This window comes from Pistacia vera, unplaced genomic scaffold (assembly GCF_008641045.1).
Source record: "Pistacia vera cultivar Batoury unplaced genomic scaffold, PisVer_v2 Contig441, whole genome shotgun sequence".
Classification (NCBI taxonomy): domain Eukaryota; kingdom Viridiplantae; phylum Streptophyta; class Magnoliopsida; order Sapindales; family Anacardiaceae; genus Pistacia; species Pistacia vera.
Genome location: NW_022196270.1, coordinates 933,384 through 948,763, shown reverse-complemented (window position 1 = coordinate 948,763; position 15,380 = coordinate 933,384). Strand labels below are relative to the sequence as shown.

Below are 15,380 nucleotides of genomic sequence, written 5' to 3'. Positions count from 1 at the left end.
TCTGTCCAAACCACTGATGTTTTAGCCCTTTTTTTTCTCTGAATTGGATTGCCATTTTGCCCACCATTATTTGGGCTACTAACACTGTGTTTCGTATTTGTAATGGTCTCATTCAAGGTACACTTATTGCCCGGTGTAATTTTAACTGTAGGGTTACCTGAGGTACTGCCATCCATTTTCAAACCTATAATACAAAACAAAAACAAAGGTGTTAGCTTTTCTTATTGATATTTAATGGAACACCCCTGATGAAATCAAACAAATCTAGCAATAAAAAGTCCAAAAAAACAAGATATGGTCACCACAAATCTAGAATTAATTCAGAAATAAATAAGAATATGTGGAGATACAGTTGAATCAAAGAATGCCACTAGATGGAATGTTGCATGGAAATATGTGGAGTGCCCCCTGAAAAATTCAGAACTATATGTTCAAGTATTGACAGGCTAGAAACACAATCTTTTAAGACAAAATAATTGGAACCAAACTTCTCAGTTAGTCAGTCAGACCACATGCTTTGTCCCACACTTTTCATCGGTCCAAAATTAGTGGGGTTTAAATAACACCACTCTTAAATAATTGGAACCAAATGTCTCGAGCTGAGCCTCTGAAGAGCCTTAATTGAGTCGAATCATGCCGGCTTGCTAGCTTCTCGATTCGTTTAACAGTCCTAGGCTTACTTAAACAAATTAGTGGGGTTTAAATAACACCACTCTTAATCCTAATCATTTTATATATACTTGAGAAAATTTTCATTTTCAAAATTTTACTAAAATTTTCATTTTATGTAATAATGGTGCATTGATAATTAACGTAAATAGTAAATGATCGCCTATAATTGGTTTACCTTTCAAGGAAAAAAGGTGTCACCTACTTAAGAATTGGAGCTTGTTTTCTAATTGCTACTTTTTCCATCTATTCAAATTAATTAAAAAAAAAATCATATCAGCATTATTCCAATTTTTTGTAATGAATTATATAGTTATTTATAGAGTAAACGACTTTTTCCCACCCAAGGTTTGCCTTAAGTCAACTTACCTAGCCAAAAAGTTTTAAAATATCACTTTCAGCGAGTTATTAGAAGCTAGAATAAGAGGGATTTTGTAGAGTGGAGGCCGATAGATCAAAAGGTGGGGGCTGATTGAATATTCATCATTGAAATCAATCGAAAATCAGCTAAAAACAGGAATTCTAGTTTTGCGATCGCCGATTGTAGATGCAAAAAATCTACTATCATGAAAATAGGGTCTGATCTCGTGAGGTTGAGGCCACTGACAATCCGCTAGACCTACAAACATGAAAGGGCAAGCGTGAAGCTTCCGGAAAACACCGAGGTGGTGTTTGCCGTAGGCACTCCGACGCTTAAGTTAGCGAGGCTGAAAGAGATTATTTGATAAGAATTAAGGAGATGAAGAATTACCAGGAGTCTTGTCGGAAGCTAGGACTACGGCGGAGGTGTTGGGTTCTTCGGAGCAAGAACTTTAGGAGCAAATAGATGGTTTTGAGTAGTGTAGACTGACTATGGGAGATTACATCGTAATGAGAGGGCAAACCTATGTTTTTATAGTGAACCCAAGGGGCTGGAATCCTAGTAAGACATCGAGTCCTCTTTTTTGAGAGATAATCCCTATCAAGAAAGAAATATGATTTCTTGGCCTTATCAGATTAAGTTTAATAGTTTAATTAAGATTTGGAATCTTAGTAGGACACTAAGTCCTATTTTGGGAGATAATCTCTATCATGAAAGAGATACGATTTCTTGACCTTATCATATTAAGTATGATAGTTTGAGTAAGATTTAGAATCTTAGTAGAAGAGGAAATAGAATAGGATTCTAATTTCCTATTTATAGACTATTGCAGGCTAATGGGCTGAAACCTAGTTTATCTTAACTTATAGGATAGCCTAACTCATAAAGTGGGTAGTTCGCAAGGTGATTTTAAGCGTAGGCCCAATCAGGATTACGCTGAAACCTTAGGCCGTGGCATGTTTATTTTGTTATTAGGTCTCATCAAGCCCAAGATGATTTTTGGGCCTAACACTGATAATCAGCGAGAAATTAGGTGTCAGAGTGAGAGGGGTTTTGTAGAATAGAGATCGGAGATTCAAATAGTGGTGATAGAGAGAATTTTTTCACCATCGGAATTAGCTTTGGATTGTAACGAAATATTAACTTTGGGTGAAAAAGTGTCATTAAGGCAAACCTTAGGTGAAAAAAGTCATTTACTCTTATGTATAATACTACATACATAAACTTATCTATACAATCTGAGGTCTTTTAACGTAATTAAGTAATTTTGAAGTAGAAATAAACTTAATAATTAGGATAAATAATATGTCAAACATACCAAATTATTACATTAGTTTGTAGGAAATAATTTGTATAGGTAACATTGCCTATACCCGTAATATAATTATGATCAATGTCCATTTCTTAAATTGACCCACCGTCCAAACTTAAAGAAAGTTTACCCGATTTTCTAAAATTCCAAATCGTAACACTAATCATTGATGATTATCTCTTCATTTTTATATACACCTATCAACTACCTACGTTGGAGATTTATTCTTCCTTGTCTTTTTTGTTTTTATTACACATGTTAATTAGTTTTCCATATTTTTATTTTAGATATCGTATCTATCCATGTGATATGATAATGTGTATTTAAAATTTAATATTTAATAATCCCATATATAATATGATACGAGTTAGTGACATTTTTATTTTAAATAACGTATCTATCTATATGATATGTTGATGTGTACTTAATATTAAGATAATATCATATATTGGATAATAATAATTAATGACACTTTCATTTTAAATAACATCTCTATCGATGTGACATGTTAATGTGTATTTAATATTATGATAATATTATATAGTATGAGCTAATAACATTTTCATTTTAAAGGACGTGTCTATTTATGTGTCAGTATAGTCCTTGTCGTTTCTAAAATTGAAATGTCTACTATACCCCTATTTTTGTCTTATTTGGAAGAATAAATATAGAATAAATAATTAGGACTTTGGACATTAATATCAAAAAATTACAATGAAATTAAAAATAAATAGAATTTCTAAAAAAAAAAAAAAAAAATTTGCATAACTAAAATTAAAGATTTAAAATAAAAATCCCGACTTTTAAAAAGAAAACTAAAAAAATTCCCATGTCAAAATTTATTTTTATAATTTGATGTCCTTTTTTTATAATTTTATTTTCTAAATTTGTAAATTAATTTTTTTTTCTAATTTCATATTATTATTCTTTTAAAATTGTAAAATAAGAATTGTACCCTCATACAAACTTTTTTTTTTTTTTTTTTATCTGCAAAAATCTAATAGAGACTACTCTAAATAGCTACATTCCAAGACGTTAAAATTAATTTAATTTTTATTAGTAAAATTACATTTATAAAGAAATCTTACAAAATTTTACTATATCAATTTGTATGAAAATATTTGTAAGATTTCTTTATAAGTATAGTCCCCACTTCAACCTTTTTAATTAGAGTAGTGTTACACTTATATCACTTTTTTATATTATTTTTATTACATCATGATGTGATATATGCCATAATTACATAAATTCTATTATAATATTAAAAATTAAAAATAATTAAAAATGTGTGTGATTATAAAATATATCACATCAGGATATAATAAATATAATATAAGAGAGAGGTGTAAATGTAACCGTTACTCCTTTAATTATTAAAAGGAGAGGATCCCATTAGCTATTGTTTTTTCTCAATCTGTGTCTTCCCTTCCAATGGAAAAATGCTTACAGAATCCTTCCTCATCTTCATCTTCATCTTCTACCTCATTTGATGACCTTCCAAGAGAGAAATGGTGGGGACTCCAAGATACTCTCTATCAATGGGAAGGGTTCTGGTATATACTTCCTCACCTTAAAGCTGCTATTGCTGCGAGGTCCAACTTTGAGGCTCGTGATGATGATATTCTCCTAGCTTCCTCCATGAAGACAGGTACCACTTGGCTCAAGGCTCTTATACCATCCATCATCAACCATAATCCAGGAGGAGAAGAAGAACAAGAAGATCCTCTGCTCAGAAAACATCCCAATGAGCTCATGCCGTCATTTGAAGTACAACTTTTCAAAGAAAATCCAAATCCAGATCTTTCAGGTATGCTCTCTCCAAGACTATTTCGAACTCACATGCCATACACAATGCTCCCAGAGTCCGTAAAAAATTCTGGATGCAAAATTGTGTATATCACACGAGATCCTAAGGACACAATCGTGTCATTATGGCACTTTTCTAACAATAATTTACCGCCAGAACGGTACCCTGTAGCTGTAAGTGAAGCCTTTGAGAGCTTTTGCAAAGGTGTTCATTCCTACGGGCCTTTCCATGATCATGTTTTAGAGTATTGGAAGGAAAGTCAAAAGAGACCTGGGAAGATACTTTTCTTGAAATATGAAGAGATGAAGCAAGACACAAAAGGGCAAGTTCAAAAATTGGCTTCGTTCCTTGGAAAGCCTTTTGTTAACGAAGAAGATTTGGATAAAGTATTATGGAGGTGCAACCTGGATAGGCTCAAGAATTTAGAGGTTAACAAAACTGGAGTAGATCCTTGGCTTGGGATAATGTATAAATCATATTTCAGGCTTGGTTCGGTTGGTGACTGGAAGAATAGCTTATCACAGGAAATGAAAGAACGACTTGACGAAGTTACTCGCAAGAAGCTTGAAGGATCTGGTCTGGTTTTTGGAGCTTAATTCTTCAAATGAAAAATCATATGCATGTAGCATCGATCTTGCTGTAGAACTGATATCATTTCTTACTGTGATTTTGTTTCACAAATCCTTTTGATTTCTGATAGCATTAGTTTCTTCCCAATGATCTTGATGAAGTAAAATATGTAATTCACAAGAAAAGCAATTTATAAGAATATCTAATAAGTGATTTATATAAATACTGTTGCCAAAAATTCTAGTTAACCACGGATCCCAAACTTTAAACAATAGTGTCATAACCCAAGTTTATAAACAATTGCCAATATAGAAGGTAACTGTTGTTATGAAATCTCATAATAATTAGAGTTATCCAATTGATTTTGACGGATCGGATATGATAAGCACGTGATTACAGATAATCGGCAATGAAAAGGAAAACAGACAAAAATAAATGCACATGAACTTTTTAAAGTGGTTACGTTCATTGTTATCCTATTGCTGTTATTGTGATTACAAGAATAAGCTCTCGATCTAAAGTTACTAACCCTAAGTTTCCAACCCTTTATAATGATTTCTACAGGGTTTATATACAGTTAAAAAAGTGATATATTGAGATTATGACTTGATTTGGTGAAGTCAATCCCATGATTTTCATGTAAACATGGATTGATTGACGTCAATCTAGTGATTTTCTCCCTGATCTTAGGGGATAATGCCTTATTTTCTCATTGATTTTAGGACATAATACCTTATTTTAATAAAGCATGATAAGATTATAAACAATTGCCAATGTAAAGGGTAACAAACACAACAACCATATACAATCAACACAACCATATACGAATTTCACTATACTATATCTATAAGTCTCTACACTTAGATTCTCAATATCTCTGTAAAGACTTAGCAAAAACAAGGAGCAAAGCTTATATACAAATAAAACAAGAGAGAAACAATTTTACCCTTCACGAAAATAAAATAAATTGGATTAAGTTAGAGCCAATAGACAACAAATACAGCTGTTAACCTGTTAGTTGTTAAACCACTAATAGAATATATATCAAAGGACCCTGCAGCATATAAAGTGATTACAACTTTACTCGATGTACTCAAAATTTTACACTTGACAATGTCAGAAACTTAAAAAATTACAGCAAAATCACAGGGAGCTTATGGTGTGTACTTACTGATATATTTTGATAATATCAGTGATCACTTATTCAGACTTCAGAGCATTGATGTCAGTCTACTGTACACAACATACAGACAATAATATAATCTAGCTTATCAATAATCATGCATATATTGATTTTGCATATACTGTGATTAATATGCAGGTATATTATTTTAAAATTTTATTTCCTCTTTTTAGTATCCTTACCTCAGAACTTTTATATGTATTACACTGCATACAATTATGTAAATCCAATTAAATTACTCATCCATGGGTAGCGTAACAATAAAAGTGAACCAAGGGGATTGCAACTGGTCCAATCTATAGTCTCAGGTTCGATTCTTCATTAGGTGCAAAGGAAAGCCCATGATTTCCTAGAGAGTCGCGAGGGTGAGCTATTGTAGGATAATTCTTATTAAGGATTAGTCGAGGTATGCATAAATTAACCCAAACACCTCAGTTACTAAAAAAAATAATAATAATAAATAAAAAATCCAATTAATTTGTTAATAAGTACTATAGTGACACAGTATCATTAATTTTTATCTTTGAGAGTTTATCTGAGATTTAAAAAAAAAAAAAAAAAAAGCTGCAATTATCTTACACATCAATAACTTTATATATACTATTTTACGATTGATATATTTTAGAAAAGATGGGTGTGGCCTTGAGAGGCTAAAGGGTTGTGAGCTAAAGACATTCACATAAAGTCGGGCTGAGCTTAGTTCAAACACAAGCAAAATACTCTGCCCAGCCCAAGTCAGCCCATGCTCCCATGCAACATCTGGGCCGTTCTTTTGGGTCTTTCGCTGAGTGTAAAGACATTTTGCAGATTTTTCTATGAAGGGATCTCATTCCTTTAATTTCTATTCCTAAAAACTGCATACAAAATTGTTCAATAATAAATTTGTCACGAGCTTATGAAGGTAATAGTTTGATTATTTATTAGATAAAAATAGGGATTTAGACATATATAGTCAATTCAATAATCACAATTTCTCAAGATGTACAGGTTTTATTTAAAGTACAAATCTAACCATAAAATTCAATGACTTCTCATGCATATCCTTAATAAAACAATAAATGCTACACTACTAATATATTATGTTAGACTATGCTAGACTCGATAGTCTAGATCGAGTTTAGCATTTAACAATATAATTTTACAGTCTAATTAAAACATACTAGACCATGTTAGATGGTACTAGACTTGATAGCCTAATGCATTCGACTATTTTTGTCCTTACAATTTTTCATTAAGCATAATTAGGTTAAGTCATATGATTTTGTAGCTAATTGTATCTTTTAAGGAAACTCTTGATTGTTAATAGGGGTGGTCGCTAGAACTTTTACCGGATCGATAGTTTTAGGGTCTCAAAAAATTAGTTGAGACGTACATAAGCTGATCCAGACACTTTCGGTCAATAAAAAAAAAATAACTTAACATTTTGGGATTGAAATCACCTATATATGAGAATAATTTTATAGTAACAACATCGTCAATGAAATCATCATTTATAGGAAAGTTTTACCCAGATTCCAAAATTGTCACCGTCTATCTGATTCAAGCCACGTGATATTTCGGTCCCCTGAGGAGACAGTTATTAGAGATGGAGACGAAAGTATAAGAAAAGGTTAATATAAATAGATGCTTCTACACTCATCCGTGAATGTTAGACAATGACCTATGGTTTGTATGTTGTAACACCCGTGAACATAAATGTTGACTCTTCATTCTTCACATTACTATAATATTGCTAAAACATCAATTCTTCCAAAACATCTTTTACTTGCTTTCACATTAACACCATAAAAGCTTCAATACCTTTTTATTACAACTTTTATGATTCAAAACTTTAAACTTTGATTACCAATGCATGTGGTGACTTGTGTGACCAAAGATTCCAACTTAACAGCATCATTTTTTTTTCTTTTTTTATCACCGGGATTGTTTGGGCCAGTTTGTACGCACCTTAACTAATCTTCCAGAGCCTTAAACTGTCGATCAGGTAAGAACCTCAATGACCACTTCTATTAGTGGCTAGAGGCATTAAACTCAGAAGCACAAAAAATATTTTTTTGCCCTTTTACCATAAGACTAGCCAATGGTAGACCCGTGGTTAACTTTGCAGCATCAATGATCTAGAAAATTTTATTAAAGGTGTTGATTTTATTTTTCTTTTAGTATAAAACTATGAGTCAATGATTTTTCCCTCCCAAAACTTTCAAAATTCCACTTTCCCACCCAACGTTTATATTCCGACCAATCGCCAGCCGATTTTCGGCATACTTGCGACCCCACGTCATCACCATTCTTTTCCCTAATCATCACTTACCAAAACCCCTCAAACCTTGCTCTCGACAAACCCATCAATTGCCGATAATCAAGTGATTTGTGTAATGCACAACTGCCCCTCTTAAGTCAGATTCTGACCAATCCTAACCTCCAAAATCCAACCTGCTACTACCAAAAGATTCATTGACATTTACTCTTCAAAATCCTGAACAACCAGGACCAAGTTTTCTCTCTGTTAGCCACCAAATCGAAAAGTGTATTTTAAATAGTAAACGAAATATAAACTTTGGGTTGGAAAATGGTATTTTGAAACTTTTTGGGTGGGAAATAGTCCTTTACTCATAAAACTATTCGTAATTGCTGCATTCAATAAGACAAAGCATCAGTTCCCCAATCAGTTTCTGAAATATTTGGGTGACAAAAGGGATATATAGAATCAATGAATGATGTTATAAATTTTTACTTAATAGTGAGTTGTGGTTAAACTTGGGAAACAAACACATTGTGAAATTTACAGGGAGAAGTGAGTGGTGGAGTTTGAACACATGAAATTTGTGGCTGCTCTCGTGAACCAACAGGGACCCAACCATCTTCATTGCTAATTTTACACCAACAAAGGAACAAACTCAGTAAATGTAACCAACAAAACCAAACCAGCAATCCTCAGCTTCTATTTCTTCCTTTTGAGCTGTTTAGAATTTAAGTAAACCTGTATTCACGGCTCCTACTTAATTAACAGTTTCCATGAATAACTTTTAGACCGCCTTCTCCTCTCATAAATATAACCTGAGATAACTTTATTTTTCATATATTCCTTAAACATAGAACAAATTATGCAGCATATTTTGTCCTAGTATATGGAAAAAGCTTAGGCTATATCTATATAAAGCCACTCTTATTCTCACTCTTTCTCACATTCAAGTGCCTAGAGATAAGTTTTGAGAGAGCATGAGAGGCTTGAAAATCATGTCTTGGTTTTACACGATATTCTTTCTCAGTTTCACCATTTGTAGTCTTGAGGCTAGAAGTAACAAGAAGCTTCATTCTGCTGTTGTTGTTGGCAGTGTCTACTGTGACACGTGTTTCCAGGAGGATTTCTCTAAGTCTAGTCACTTCATTTCAGGTTCAATTCTACAAATTTTGTTCTAGCTTTTTTAATGGTTGTTGGGGTTTTTGTTTTGCTCTTCTGGGATGAAAATTTTATGGGATTTTTTGTGCAGGTGCATCTGTCGCTGTAGAATGCAAAGATGAGACTTCAAAACCGAGTTTTCGACAAGAAGTGAAGACAGATGAGCATGGAGAATTCAAGGTTCATCTACCATTCTCAGTTAGCAAACATGTCCGGAGAATCAAGAGCTGTTCAGTGAAACTGATCAGCAGTAGTGAGCCGTATTGTGCTGTGGCCTCATCAGCAACTTCGTCTTCACTCCGGCTCAAGTCAAGAGACGAAGGAACTCACATATTCTCAGCAGGATTTTTCTCCTTCAAGCCACTAAAACAGCCAAATCTATGCTACCAGAAACCAAGCCTGGAAAATTCAGAAAAATTTAACGGCAAAAAAGCCTCTTTTCCTCCAACTGATGAAAATACACCATTTCCACCTCCAATTCAAGACCCAACAATGCCTGGTCTTCCTCCGTTAGACCCATTCCATCTTCCTCCACTTCCTTTACTACCAAGTCTACCGCCATTGCCACAACTTCCTCCTCTTCCACCTCTTCCAGGACTTCCATACCTTCCACCATTAGCAGGGAAAAAAAAAACTACAGAAAAAATCCCTGAAGAACTATCCAAGGAAACTCACACTCAACTATCAGAATCACAACAAAAGGAGGTAGATCACCCTGATACTTTCCTTCCTTCATTGCCACCTAACCCATTTTTGCCACCTCCAAGTCTTCCACTACATCCATTTCAGCTACCTCCAATCCCCCTTCTGCCACCACTTTTACCTCCAATTATTCCGTTGCCCCCAGTTCCAGGATTGCCGCCAGTTCCAGGATTACCTCCAGTTCCAGGATTGCCGCCAGTTCCAGGATTGCCGCCAGTTCCAGGACTAACTCCACCATCGTCACCTTCATTTCCAATTCCTCTGCCTCCAGTCCTACCTTCACCACTGCCTCGTATCCCAGGAATTCCTCCAGCTTCTTCTTCACCTTGACCGAATTCTATATCTATACATCCATCCCTTTTCTGCAATAGTACCTTTCACATTCCCTTTTCATTATTGGGAGTGAATTATGATATAACTATGGCAGTGATGAGATTGTCAGTATAACGAGCTTGATGTTTTTGGAGTTATGTAATGTGCCTGTCGTCAATAAAAAATTAGGACAAAAGAAATTATTGTACTTACTATTTAGAATAAAGCTATGTTTCTAGTCATGCGTGTGACAGGCCTTAGTCTGTAAATTTTTATTGTTAATGTAATTTGAATGTAAATTTTTATTGTTAATGTAATTTGAATATGCATGGTTACTTTTCATAGAATTGCTGACGGCAAGAGTTCTAGAATTAAAGTGCAAAAGAAGACCTAACATGGTCGAATCCCTTTGAGGGTAAGAGAGTAAGAGGATAATCTAGCATGGTCTTTCAAGAGGAGAATCTAACATTGTTTTCCAAGTTCGAGTCCCTACGGTTGCTATAGGGGTAGCCACTGAAACTCGTATCCGATCGGTAGTTTTAAAGTCTTGAAAGATTAGTTAAGATGTATGTAAGTTGACTCGAACACCTTCAATCATAAAAAAAAAAAAAAAAAAAAAAAAACCCGACACATCACCTCTTAGCCATTCCCAAATGCAAAGCAACCAGCTGCTATGTAAACAACCTGACAATACTACATATGTTGATAAGGCCAAACATTTAAAAAAAAAAAAAAAAATGTATCATAAAAATAATATTCAGAACCAAACAAAAAGGTTCACGGCACTGCTTTAATTCCCCTCGGGACCCCTTTTTCATCAATCAAAACATGAAAAAATGGTATGGTCAAAATTACGGTTGCTTTGCAAACCACCAAACTAATGTTTGCTTAACCTCCATCCAGCACCGGTTAAGAGTTCTTAAACTTTTTGTTCCTCCGTAACATAGTCTCATAGACCCAAGCTCATGTATGTAAACTCCCATACAGAATATATTTAGAAACACTTCTTCCAATTCCCTACGTTTTAATACCAAAGAAAAGCAACCTTTGAATTAAATGTATGGTTTTATAAATTTGTACATAAAGAGTAATGAATTGACTAATGTCATTCTGTAGAATGCTTTCAATAATTGATTTACAAATATAGATTAAGAGCCCTAAACACAAATGGTTGGGATCTGGTTTCCTTAAGGATCGCTTTAACGTTGAACAAGATGATGTAGCTGGACCTGTTTCAGCGCCATTGTAAACCAAGTTGATATCACCTATCTTCACATTTTCACATGGGTTCACCGCACTACAGATGAGATTAACTGCAACCTCGGTGGAGGAAGTGCCGCGAATGTTGTTGTACTTAACATTGCTGATCTTCACTCTTGAAGGAACCTATACAAATTAATAGTAATCACCAAGTTAGCTAACAATTGGCTGGTTACATTACAATTTCAGGAATCAAAAGCAAACCATATTAACTAGTATCATGTTCGTATACCTTTTTGTTACAAGAATTGTTCGGGCAGTACTCCTGATCAATAACAATGGGGTTTTGCACATTATCCATATTAATCAGCATGGTTTTCTAAGTAACTTAATACAACTAGCTAATAGTTAGTTGAGTAACCTCTTGTAGATAGTATTGCTTATGGTTACTAAAACATGGGGACAAGCAAGCTAGTACACAAAAATAGAAAAAAGAAATGTTTTATTTCAAGAAATTATATACTTCAAATAATTAAAACCTATTATTGTCTTTTTTTTCCTTTTTTTTTTTTTTTTTTATGATCAAAATGTTTGAATTAGTTTGTATATACCTTGATTAATCTCAGAAGTCTATTGAATATCATACAAATCTAATATTCTAAGATAAGTCACAACTGTATTAAATGATATCAAAATTCGAATCTAAGAAGTCAATGAAAAAAAAAAACTTTTTTTATTGTTAAGTCAACTCTTTAGGGTTCACTTATGTTGATTCCCTAAATAAATAAAAAAGTTAAACTTATTTTCTATTCTTAAGTAATAGTACTTGTATAGTTTGATTTTAGACTAGCTAGTACAACTTGTGAAATCAAGTCCTTACATGTTTGTTTTATTGAACGCAAAGCTAATGTCTTGTCGTTTACTAAAAGCAAAGTAGCTTGGTTTGTCATACAAATAGTTACAGAAGATTGCCAAGTATGTACATTTTAGATAATCAAACAACTAGCACTTAAAAGGCAAAAGACTCATTAATCGTCAAATTGTTCAATAGAACCAACTTGTCATTTTCTTTTTTGGCAATTAAACGACTTGTCATACGTTATAATTTGTTGACAAATTTTTCTTATGTGTTTAACTTTCTGAACAAGTAATCTCACCTTAAATTAAATAAATACTCACAAACAATTACAAAAAATTTGTGAAAAAATTGTTTAGATCCAAGCCTTAAGAATTGATTAAATTAAATATTGTAACTTGGAAAAGATTCCATTCTAGAAATTGAACTCCTATGTAAGTAAGGCTAAACAAATCAATGAAGCTGCAAAACATTACTTCTTGTATCACAATGGAGTTTACTTTCGGAGTAATACCCACCAACCATTTTAGCACTGATTTCTGTCTAAAAATGGCAATTCATGTTCTACTGAAAGAAGATATGACAAAGGGCTCAAATTTTGTGATCTCTGCTTTGTCATTCCATGTTGTGTTGAGCTTGATTGCAGTGGGTTCAAAAGGGCGTACTCTAGAGCAGTTGCTTTGGATTCTGGGATCCAAAAATGCTGACGATCTCATCTTGCTGTCATCTCAAATGATTTCCGTTGTTTTGTAAGCCAACGATGAGGGCGACAATCAAACAGCAGGTCCAACCTTGTCCTTCATTAATGGTGTTTGGGTGGCTGAAGGATTCAAACTTAAACCCTCTTTTGAAGAAGTTGTCAGAGGCGTTTACAGTGCCACAACCAAAGAGGTTGACTTCATGAATCAGGTAAGGCTAAATCTATTTACTTCAACTCTAAATTTACCATATTTTAGGAAGTTTGAGAAGTGATTCATATGCTTCTTCATGTAGAGTGATCAAGTGAGAGATGAACTAAATAGATGGGCTGAGAATGCGACCAATGGACTCATAAAAAATCTGCTCCCAGAAAGGGGTTTGGAAAGAGAAACAGTTTTGATTCTCACAAATGCACTCTACTTCAAAGGCGCATGGACGGAAAAAATTGATGCCTCAAGAACTGAATACAAAGACTTCTACCTTCTCAATGGCCAGACTGTTCGTTTTCCCTTCATGACTAGTCGAAAACATACATATCATTTTTTACAGATCCTTTGATGGTTTTAAAATTCTGAAAATCCCCTACAGAAATGGTCAAGACACCAGGCAATTCTCCATGTACTTCTTTCTTCCAGACGCAGTTTATGGTTTTGAGAACTTGGTAAACAGATTCAAGTCCAATCCTCAATTCTTCTCTAGACAGTTCAATTTACAAAAAGAAGAACTTTCAGCTTTTTGGATCCCCAAATTTAAGTTTTCATTTGAGCTTGAAGCTTCGAAAGCTATGGAGGAACTGGGAATTGGATTACCTTTCAATCCCATGGTGCGGGAGATAACTGAAATGGTGGACTTTCCAGCACTTTTCGTTTCACAGATGTTCCACGAGTCTTATTGTTGACGCTTGATTTTGGATGCCAACGACTCGCACGTGGGAAACGCTGAGCTGACTCAGGAGACACACGTGATGGATCCATGAGATTTGAATATGGAGCTGAGATTATATATTTTGCAGAAAAATAAATAAAAGATTGGCAAGAGGGGGTTTTTTATAGTGGTTCGGATGCTCAACAAACGACTCATACATCCACTGTTATTTTATTGCTCACTGAATATTTCTATGATTTTGCCCGTAAAGCATACAAAGATGAAGAAATACAGTGTTTATAGAGAGAGAATGAAAATGAAGCTCAAATCTCAGCCCAACCCCCTTCTTCGGGAAGGGGAGTGTCCATTTATACACCTAAACACTCAATGTAATGAGTGTTTTGCAAGTTGCCTTGACACATGGAAGACTCTCGTCCATTCATTTCTTGAAAGGAGATATGGTTGGTGAGAATATCTTTGGAGATATGGGCTTGGCAGCTGGTACAAGAAGACATTAAATGAGCTGACATAGGCGTGACTTTTTAGGCATAACAGAAGCCCCCCAGTTTTTGGAGTGCGTAATCGCGCTTTAGAAACTAAGGTCATTGATCTGAATTGCTGCAGTCTCGAACTGAGGAGCTCGACCTGAAATCTGTTAGGAGCTCGACTTGAAAATAAAACGAGCTCAACTTGAGAGCAAAACGAGCTCAATCTGAGCAAAACGAGTTCAATATGCACATAAGGAGCACGACCTAGGCTCGACCTGAATGCATAACAAGCACGATCTGAGCTCGACCTTAGCACATAACGAGCACAACCTGGGCTCGACCTGAGCATATAACGAGCATAACCTAGGCTCAACCTGAGCACATAACGAGCATGACCTGGGCTTGACCTAAACGAATAACGAGCACGAGGTCGTTCTGAGCACATAACGAGCACGATCTGGGCTCGACCTAAACGAGCACGACCTGGGCTTGACCTGAGCACATAATGAGCACAACCTAGGCTCGATCTGAATGCATAACGAGCATAACCTGGGCTCGACTTGAGCACATAACAAGCACGACCTGGGCTCGACCTGAACGCATAACGAGCATGACCTGAGCTCGACCTGAGCACATAACGAGCATGACCTAGGCTCAACTTGAGCGTGTGATAAGCGATCTGGCCACGTGATCTGGGTGATCTGAACACGTGATATGAACGGTCTTGAATGTGTGATTTGAGCGTGTGATCAGCGATCTGACCACGCACTTGGAGAATTCTGACATGTGCTATCTGCGATCTGGCCACGCGATCGAAGAACTCTGACACGTGCGATCTGCAATCTGGCCAAGCGATCGAAGCTCTAATGCGTGCGATTAGCGATCTGGCCACGCGATTGGAGAGCTGATGCGTGTGATCTACGATCTGGCCACGTGATTGGGGAACTCAGACGCGTG

General features: G+C 35.0%; 2 protein-coding genes across 2 annotated transcripts; both read left to right on the top strand.

The window, feature by feature from the left end:
• The first annotated feature begins 3,765 nt into the window (after nucleotides 1-3,765).
• Nucleotides 3,766-4,867, top strand: LOC116144329 (cytosolic sulfotransferase 12-like). Its single transcript, XM_031429792.1, has one exon. The coding sequence runs from the start codon at nucleotides 3,774-3,776 to the stop codon at nucleotides 4,743-4,745; it is 972 nt and encodes a 323-aa protein (XP_031285652.1). The 5' UTR covers nucleotides 3,766-3,773; the 3' UTR covers nucleotides 4,746-4,867.
• A 4,213-nt stretch (nucleotides 4,868-9,080) lies between these two features.
• On the top strand, nucleotides 9,081-10,633 carry LOC116144314 (proline-rich extensin-like protein EPR1). The gene is made up of 2 exons (XM_031429781.1): nucleotides 9,081-9,296; nucleotides 9,394-10,633. Exons 1-2 carry the CDS (start codon nucleotides 9,122-9,124, stop codon nucleotides 10,332-10,334), a joined length of 1,116 nt encoding a protein of 371 aa, XP_031285641.1. The 5' UTR covers nucleotides 9,081-9,121; the 3' UTR covers nucleotides 10,335-10,633.
• The last annotated feature ends 4,747 nt before the right edge of the window (nucleotides 10,634-15,380 follow it).

Excerpts from the sequence above, each read along its gene's own strand:
- LOC116144329 (XM_031429792.1), top strand. The coding sequence starts at position 3,774 with ATGGAAAAATGCTTACAGAATCCTTCCTCATCTTCATCTTCATCTTCT.
- LOC116144314 (XM_031429781.1), top strand. The coding sequence starts at position 9,122 with ATGAGAGGCTTGAAAATCATGTCTTGGTTTTACACGATATTCTTTCTC. Across the intron at positions 9,297-9,393 it reads GTCTAGTCACTTCATTTCAG|GTGCATCTGTCGCTGTAGAA; the intron begins GTTCAATTCTAC and ends TTTTTTGTGCAG.